This window comes from Limulus polyphemus, unplaced genomic scaffold (genome assembly GCF_000517525.1).
Source record: "Limulus polyphemus unplaced genomic scaffold, Limulus_polyphemus-2.1.2 Scaffold1403, whole genome shotgun sequence".
NCBI lineage: Eukaryota > Metazoa > Arthropoda > Merostomata > Xiphosura > Limulidae > Limulus > Limulus polyphemus.
The window spans coordinates 18,942-29,152 of NW_013667013.1; the positions used below are offsets into that span (position 1 = coordinate 18,942).

The 10,211-nt window shown below is 31.9% G+C and overlaps 1 protein-coding gene across 1 annotated transcript in view; it reads right to left on the reverse strand.

Moving 5' to 3' along the window:
* Positions 1-10,211, reverse strand: part of LOC106463424 (centrosomal protein of 290 kDa-like) — a 149,136-nt gene that overhangs the window by 13,186 nt on the left and 125,739 nt on the right. Inside the window, exons 36-39 of the mRNA XM_022390915.1 lie at positions 9,367-9,501; positions 4,809-4,961; positions 2,663-2,800; positions 5-96 (exon numbers count right to left, since the gene is read on the reverse strand). Of these exons, the coding sequence (XP_022246623.1) occupies positions 5-96; positions 2,663-2,800; positions 4,809-4,961; positions 9,367-9,501 (518 nt within the window). The remainder of the gene's footprint in view (positions 1-4; positions 97-2,662; positions 2,801-4,808; positions 4,962-9,366; positions 9,502-10,211) is intronic.

Consider the following 10,211-nt stretch of genomic DNA (forward strand, 5'->3'; position numbering starts at 1 on the left):
TCACAATACGATGCTCATATCATATTGCTGTATTCCAATACTTTTAATGACAACCATCATTGATCCAAATGTATCAAAAGTAAGGGAAAATAATTCCTATGAGAGAGACAAGAGGAGTTGAAAACAAGATGAAGCAGGTCAGTCTGAGAAAGAAAAAGAAGGGCAGGACAATGGGATCAACTGATCTTGGTTCAATATCCAAGAAAGAAAATTAAAAGGCTAGGCATAATGTTTTTTCCCCCAATGGGCTCATAGCATCAGTTGATAATGCATAGTTGTCATAAATGCATCAAGCAGAGACAACTGATACCATTGGAAAAATCCAAGAAATGACAGCTCAGCTGCAAAAAAAAACAACAACATAGACACCATAGCAAACAAGTGCTATGAGAAACCCTACTAGCATGGTGAAATATGTCATCACATTTGAAGTTTCTGTGACTAGAAGAACATAGCAGTAGGGTAGGAAGGGCAGGAACTCCTGTCATGTATGTGGAACAACTCAAAACTCTCAACATATGAATGTGAGAAGGGGATATCCCCCACTAAAAGAGAAGCTATCATTCCCAAATCAGAGATCACGTGATTGATTGATGGAGAAGTATGCATAACCAAAATTCGTGGGATTGCAAAGTCCACTTATATGGGTAAAGAGTTCAAGAGTGTGTGATAATACAAAATCTCAGATGAACAAGACTGTAAGTAGGCACATGATGAGATCTGAACTCTTGAACAGTCCAACCCACAGCAGAAACAAACTGGAGGACAATTCAATACGAGGCAACCATTGAGCAAGAATCCTCTAAATCATCCACTTAAGGATGACAATCAATATGGAATGTGTGTATGAGTCTAATGACAGCTGTCACTATACATGTTAATTCATAGAACATCTAATACAGACCAAATACGAAGGTTGTAAAGTGACAATTCACTTCATCATGCAAAAAATGAAGATGGGTCAATCAGTATGTAGATATAAGAGATGTGAAACTGTGTGTCAACCAAAAGCATCAACAAAGGAACTGTTATGAAATTCACATAGGATTCACTGAACAATAAGATATATCTTGATAAAAATGAGACTGGAATGATTTATGACCAATTCCTAATCTGTTATCTGTGTCACAACAAAAAGATGAGAGCAAAAAACTCTGAGTCAACATGCAGTATGACCTTCCTTTGGTATGGAAAAATTGAATAGAAGATGGAATTATGGATGAGAAATAAAAAAACAAAGTAAAGAATCTGATGAATCCAAGACACATGAAGTGAAGGGTCCACAGAAAAATAAATGTCTGAGATGATTCCTCAAAAGTCTGTACAGAAGAGTCATCCAGTAGACTCAACGAGAGAGTTATAAACACCGACCTCATTTACATAAATGCTAGCTACCAAAAAATTTGTTTATGTGCTTGAGTGCAATGCTACACAATAGGCTATCTATGCTCCATCCACCACAGCTAACGAATGCCAGATTTAAATTTTAGAACTTTGTAGACTTACTGTTGCCACAATAGGACACTGCACTAGATTTATGAGTAGATGTAATGAGCATCAAAAAATAAAATAATACATACATGACTCTAGAATGGAATGATGACCTAAAGCAAAACCAGATGCTAAAACCCTAATCAACTAGAGCAAGTTAGCTTCACACGAATGTGAAACCAGTGAAAAAGACCTGCAAAAACAAATATTAAGCAATTTTTTTTTAAATAAACTCATAGGTATATATAATGGAGGTCATCTTATTAAAAGATGAGTACCTTGCAACTCCACCTGACAGGGCAAAAATGTTAAAGAAAGAGCCATTTGGTAACAGCAACATTACCAGTGAAACTCATAGGTGAAAATGACATCAAAGTAGATATTGTCAGTAACTGTGCAGAAAAATAATTTATCAAAACGAGTAAACTAATAACATACAGTGTAAACAACTGATAAGAAAAGGGGAACATGAAGTGTAGGAATACAGAGATAGTTTTGAAAATGTTTCCCAACTCCAAAATTATTAGTGTTATGCAAGTGAAGCATCCACAAAAACTGCCTACTCTTCAGTAACATCAGTATAAAATGGTAGAAATATGTGGAACTGACAATGCTGAGAAAGCACTGGAAATGTATTACGGTAAGACAAAGAACTTTGTTATTAATAGCACTTGCTTTTTCTCCCCTCTATAGTTTCACAAACTTTGGAAAAATATTTTCGCCAAGGAACACTTTATCACTATGAATAATAGATGTAGTTATACAAACAACAGATGCTGTCGAATTCGTACTGTGTAAGTAAAGACTAAAAGACACACAAACTAACAAAGTCATACAGCATGACTGTCAACAAATAAATCTAACTTATAGTGGGAGCACAGTGTAATATCCACTGATGCAATAAGTCACATGGTAGGTGGGAGAATGGAATATGGGTAAGTGGCATATATGGCATGCAAACATATAAAAGGACAGTCAGAAATCTTGAGGTAAAAGTTTTGCTGACAGCATGAATTCAGGCTTAATAAGGAAAGGCTTTCAGTATCAGTCTGCCTGATTTGAAGTGAATAATTTGAAACACTTAAATAAATGAGCTTCAGAAAAGATGACACTGAATTTCACAACATGCTACACCAAAACTACTTTTATTCTGAAGAAATTATCTACTTACCTTAGTTAGTTCTTCTCTTAGTTTTTCAGTTTCTAACAAAAGATCACTAGTTTTCTGATCCATTGTTTTAGTTCTGGATGGACTATTAAGCATTGACAATTTTTTACTTTCACCGTCACTCTTTACTGTTTGAATTCCCTGTTTCAAAAGTACAATCACTTAAACAAATTTTTCAATTTTAGTTAAATTTAGGGATAAATTTAGCTGAAATTCTTTACATGTTTTGTAATTTTTAGGGATAAATAAGGAAATATCAATCCAAACTGAGTATTTGTTTTCACTTGAGGTAGAACCTAATACTATCTCGCAAAAAAATGGTATCCTCAATAGTTTTAACAAAATCATCCCCCCCAAAATTTCTAGTTATAAATGTAATATTCCTGACAAATGTGTGACCTGTGTAAATATCATCATCTTTGTTTGTTTAAATGTATCAACATACTTTGACTCATTATCACATCTTACTGGGCAATATGAACATGTGTATCTCTCTCTCTCTCTCTCTCTAGTGTGCTTGATCCAATAAGAAAGATAGTCATTTGTTTCTGATATGCTGGTTAGTTACTATGGATGAGAAAAACTGCTTTGAGCAACAAAGATTAACTAACTATCAGAGAAAAATGTTCCTGCATAAGAGTAAAAAAATTAAATATTTCTTCTCTCCTTATTTTCCTTTGTTGTCTTTCTTCAGTGACATAAACAATAAAACATTGGCCATTTTACTTTCTGGATGATATCATGAGTTAGTTCTACATTTAATAGGTAATTCTTTTTAAATTTTAAGTTTCTAATGTAACACTTAGTAGCTTACTTTATATACCAAAATATAATTATGACCAGCAGAAAAATGCAGTTCAGATCTATGTTAGCTCACCTCAACTGAGTTACACTGATGGCGAAGAACATTAAAACAAATACAAACGTAGACTAATAGTAGGTACAGAAATTTGTCTCATGTAGTTGTTGTTATATATATTTTTTAAGTTTATTACTTGGGTAAGCTTTATTTGGGGTTATTGATTATTTCTCATATTGTTTAGTTTATGTTTACAAATTAACAGATTTCACTGTGTTCAATACTGTTTGGTTTGTTATAATGTAAAAATTGTAATATATTACAATTATGCTTTAATTTAGGTTTCGAGTTCTTTTTTTTTCTTTTATCATTAAATATCAAATTTTCATTTGAATATTATTTTTCCTCCATGGTTATACAGAGGGTTAATTGCATCATCTAAGAGTGATGTTCTAGGTAGTCTTAGATCTACTTCCTACATTGTTGATCATGCTCAGTTTGATGGCCATGATTACACACTATTGCTCAACACCTTAGGTTTGATTGTAATAAGCCTCTAATAAGAATGATGAGAGTAATCCTAGACAAACATTTCACAGATCCTCAAAGGGTTCAATATGAAAAAAGTAAAATTTGTGTCCCAAAATTATATTGTCATATGCATGGGATCCGAACATTTTGTTATGAAGACTTAGTTACTGGACATTTTGTTACCACCACATTGTTACTAGAACAACTTGTGATGGATGCATTCTTGTCACATCATTTTTTGTGACATGGCAGTTTTTGTTACAAATACCGATTCTGTGACAGGTAGTTTTTAAATATAAAATTGATTGGTGATATTAATAAAAAATGCTAATAGATTGTAATTGTACAATTATTTGGGTACCATTCAAAAATTAAATAATGGGGGTGTCTAAACCTGTATTATGATGTATTACAGGGGAGGGTGTCATGAATGGTATTACATAAAACATAAATTACAGTGAAAATGAGTTAGGTCTATAAAAACATTAATTGTAATTTAACATACTTTGATTTGAATTCAAAACACCTTTAATAATGAGAGAGGGGTCAGGTAGTGTCCTCAAGTACTTGAATTAGGTAGTGGTGAATCTAGTAACAAAATTCACCAATCACAAAGAACACTTGTAACAAAAACTTGCATGCCATGACAAAAAGTCCACGTCACAAACTATCCATAAGGAAATGCCCCAGACTCCATATTCACCATATGCATACTTCAATTGTTCAAAATGGCTTTAAAAATATTGCCAGTGTTATAAGTGATACTAAACTTTACACATTCAAAGCAACTTGTATATTTTAACCAGAATAATAACTTACTACTGTAGCAAGCTCTCTTTCTTTGTTTTTCATCTTATTTTCTGAAACTTGTACTTTTAGTTTTTCATTGTCCCTCTGTAATTTCTCTGCTACTTTCTGCAAAGCAGCTATAGTTTTTTCATGTTCCACAGAGGTTTTTCTACTTTCTTCAATCTAAGACATAAATGAAAAATATTTATTACAATAACTCAGGTCTACCATCATACTATGTCAATAAATATGGTTTTTGTTTATCATGATGGGCTCCTATTGCAATTAGAAAACTACAGTAATAAATGCTATTTTATTATTTAAATTAAACAGCATATTTTACTAATTTGTTAATCCAAGCATATTCACTGCAGATGGTGAGAGTTAACTTTGCTTATGTTCCTATGTTTTTGCAAAAGTTATTATTTCATTGTTCACTTTGTTATTCAGATTCCTCTATCATCTGTATATGTAAGTGCAATTGTCTCTCTCTCTGTGAGTCTGTACGGCCACATCTTTGAAGCTACAAACTCCACACTTAGGGTACAGATACAACTTCTTGTGGGAAGTAACATGGGCTATGTGGGCATGGCTTCAGAGGCTGCAAGTTGAGGCCAAAGTGACCATTATAGCAATTTTTGGCAAACATGATGATCAATTGATCTCAAATTGAAAAGGCCAGATTTGTTTTATTAATGTGTGATCAAGATGGTTATTATTTACGTTTCTTCTCTGTGTGAAGACTTCTCCTAATCATTCTATCCATTATCAATTACGTGTTAGAATGATTTAAAAACTTTGTGGATCCTTCATTTGCTTCTCTCCTCATTATCTCTTCTTCTTTGCTCCTGACATCAAGACAAAAAATATTGTGTACAAAAAAGCTTTACAGTAGATCAATAAATTAGCATGTAACTAAAGAAATAAATCAGTTAAAGCCACTTTCATCCAAGCAATGCCAGTTACTTTGCTAGTTACATATAATTAGCAGATGTTGCTGAGAATATAACAAATTGAAAGAAAAAACATTCTAAAGAAATTTTCAAAGAGGACATTTTATTCCAAGACTTGTATTATTGTACAGCAATGCTGCTTGAATTGTTTTATGATGTTGCAAAATAACTGTAATAAATATTTATTATGTTTTGGAGGAAACAAGAATTGGGTGACTTGTATATTTATTTATCCATCCCAATTGAAATTCAGTGTTTAAAATTTTAGGTGAAAGTCCAAAATAATTTCAATACATGATGTAATTGCATCATATAATATACTAGTTGACTTGTACTGTTATACAAGGAAAGTACATTGACAAAACTCTAAAAATTTTTGTAAGTTATCTCACTGAGCTGAAGATTTTGTAAATGTCTAATACCTACACGCCACTCACGGTCAGTGAAATATTTGCACAAGGTTATTCACAGTGAGAAAGTTAAAATACAACTGGTTATTAGTTTATATATTAGATACTGCCATGGACTTTCTGTAACACAAACTCTTATCTTATGTACTACTTCATTGTATTCTATATATCTTTAAAAATGCTTTAAACATTTTATTGAGAAATATGCTGCTCATATGTATTTATGAATTTCATTAAGAAAAGGAGTAACACAAACACAATTTGGTAACTATTCATCAATAATAAACTTTCTAAATCAGTGGTTAACTTATTTTTCATGTCTGTTCATTTTTCTTATTTTATAATTTAAACAATATGTTTCTTCTATAATTGTAACAGTCCATGGATAACTCTCATTCTTTATTTTGCATCTGAACAATTCAGTGTGAGTAATTTATCATTTTGTTGTCTTCCCAACATTTGAAGTTTTTTTAAGAATACCGTAATAAAAGTAATACATGTAAACAACATGATGCTACACGATTTTGGTTCCATGTAGATTTGGAAGATTTTGTATATAATTAACAGAAGCCAGTGTAGCTTTTCAGTCTATAGTGCCCAGACCACAGCTTATGTGATTTAAAACTTGAAGAAAAATGATGTCTCTTCCCAACATCTTGTGTTACAGCGACATTTTAGAATGCTTTAAGAAGAACAGTGTAACATCAGAGAGATTGTTTGTTATGAATTTCGCACAAAGCTAAACGAGGGCTATTTGCACTAGCTGTCCCTAATTTAGCAGTGTAAGACTAGAGGGAAGGCAGCTAGCCATCCCCACCCAGCGCCAATTCTTGGGCTATTCTTTTACCAACAAATAGTGGGATTGACCGTCACATTATAATGCCCCCAAGGCTGAAAGGGCGAGCATGTTTTGTGGTTTTGTCGGGAAATCGAACCCGTGACCCGCAGACAGCGAATTGAGCACCCTAATCACCTGGCTATCAGAGAGATACAAATCCAAATGTTAGGAAAGCCTCAATACATTTTTTGTGTATCTTCAAATATAGGAATAATAAAAAGTACAATATTCACATTCAGTACACATGCTACTTTGGTAAAACAAAAACAAAATTGCTAAAAAAAATTGGAAACTTCAAATTAAAAACATTCTGAACACATATTTGAAAATTTAACAGTGTTTTGTTGCTTTTTTAAAAAATATCAGTAAATAAAAGCAGTGTATGCTGTAATAATACCAATTATACAGTTCTGAATGGTTTGTAATGATCATATGCTGAAACAGTACAAAACCCCAGTATGATATTTACACACATAAGGAAATTAATGTGTGAAACTCACAAGTGGTTGATCTTCACCAGTGAACATTCTGTAAACCAGATTCATTCATGACCTAGTCTCAAGCATGGCAGTAATTAAGATGTATACAACGAATTTTTTCAAATTTCTTTATGAATATTTGGAATATCTATGATTCATAAAAAAATATATTTTGAGCCATATTTATGATTTATAAAGAATCTCCTCAGTGGTTTTACACAAAAAATGTACTAGAAATAGTTATAATTTATACTTCTTCAACAATTTTGGATATAGACCTATAAGGAATATTGATAAGTACAATTTTATATATCAGTATGTGGAAAATATTATTGCAATATCAGCTTTGTTCTGAACACCAGTATAAAAAGATGTTTTATGATGATTCCATTCTGAAATGGACCTGGTATTTAGGGTGCTCGCTTTGCCACCTATGTGATCAAACCCTGTCACTGAAAATTCTCGCTCTTTCAGTCTTTGGTTCGTTATAATGTAAAAGTTAACCTCACTGTTTGCTGGTGAAGAGTAGCCCAAGAGTTGGTAGTGGATGGTGTTGACTAGCTGCCTTCCCTTTAGTCTATCATTTTAAAATTAGGAATGGCTAGTGAAGGTAGTTGTCATGTAGCTTTCTGCAAAACTCAACAAACAAACTATTCATTATGTTTCTATGGTTGTTATTACTGGTAAATATGATGATTTTTGAGATTTAGTACACTTGTCAAACAAAATATGGAAGAGATACTAATCCACACATTAGAAAAATAAGTGAACCAAGTTCTAAGAAAAAAATAACATTTATAAATCTACACAAGAAAACAATGTTACTAGAAAAGCTATCATTTTCTTAGGTTTAATTTTTAAAAGCAGTATATTATATAATGATTACACTGAGGAAGAAAATTGTAAATTGAATGACCACACTTTTACTCCATCTGTTATTTCAATTTTCAATCATTATTAGAAGGAGCTGGATGAACAAGTAATGTCCAAACAACAAATTTTGTGCACCATCTGTTTTTGTAGGCTAGTGAACAAACAAAGACACGTAAAATGTATAATTTTTTAAGCCATGTCAAAATTTGAACATTATAAATACATGGAAATCACAAAAATATAAAGGATAATTTAATAAAGATATTGAAATGTGTTTGTGTTATGATGAATTTCAATACTTCGCAGTAGGTAGATAAATAAAATCTTTCATAAAATGTGACTTAAATCAAAAAAATTTTTTTTACCGATATCTATAATTATAAATTAACTACAAACATCCATTGAATATAGTCACCATGTAAAATTTCAAACTTTTACTATACACCATTGCCATTGTATAACCATATTACTTTTCTCCAAATGTTCTATTTTAACAGTAATAACTAGGTAAAAAACTAAGTTATTTTCATTAAGATGTTTTTTGCAAGCCTAAGGAAACAATCTAACATACTATATAATGTCACAGCACATGGTATTTTTTGTTCTCTTCAGAGAGAGGAGAACGAAAAAAAATCATAACTTTAAATTACTAAGGAGAAAACATAATACTACCTCTTTATGAACATATGTAACAATGATGAATTTTGGTTAACACTCTCAAATTAAATATTGCAACAAAAAAAAAAAGAATACTGAATACCTGAAGATTAATAATATACCAAAATTTAATATTCACATATTAAAAGCTGTTTGTTTGTTGAGTTTTGCAGAAAGCTACATGACAACTACCTTCACTAGCCATTCCTAATTTTAAAATGATAGACTAAAGGGAAGGCACCTAGTCAACACCATATATATATAACAATTAGCGGTACTACAAAAATGGAATTGACTTGAGATACAACCCAAAAAACTGGTTTAATGAAAAAGTCAAATCTATCAGGAGTCATTCTTGTGATAAATTTGATATATTACCTGTTCTCTCTGTAGTTTGCTAGATTTTTGGACTTTCTCTAGCTCTTGCTCTTTGTTCTTCAACTGACTATGGAGTCTTTGAACAGTCTGCTGACACTTTTTTCTTTCTTCCCACTGTAGTACTTCCCTTTGAGACTAAACATCAAATCATTATATAAATATAAGTGTATATACATAGTATGCAAATACCACATACCTTATATATTTCATATCTACAAAATGTTTGATTTATTAAGTACTGATTTGGAACATTCTAAATCTGGTTGAATGAATGTATTAAATTCAGCCCGAGGTGATATTATTAGTAGTTTTACCAATCAAGGAACTTATCTACTGTTTGATGGGATAGTTGCATTTTGTTCTACTTGACCTTATGGATAGGGATACATTTGACTGTCACATGGAGAAAAGACATTTCTCCATTTTTTGTGCCCACTGTTTGATTGGTCTGTTATAAAGAAATGTGAAACTAGTTTTGATGCTTTCACATCACATTTGATCTGACCTTAGAAAAAGACAATTTCTTTTTCTAATCTGAGAGAGCCAGAATTTACTGTGAAGACCTGTTCCTGTTTATTCTGTTCTATTAGAGCCTGCTTACCAAGAATGGTTTATAGTTATTGCAACTAAAGTTAACATTTACCTAATTTGAAAATGTATTTTTAATATATTCTAGATACTCACATCCTCACACAGAAAAGCTATCTTCTTTGTGCATCTGCCTGAGAGATTTATTATTTTTGTTATATTGACCTTTCAGCCGTGTCTGTCTAACAATACAGAAATTACAATGAAGCGGCTCACGTGCACTCATGTTACCGTATCAAATAACATAAAACTGACCT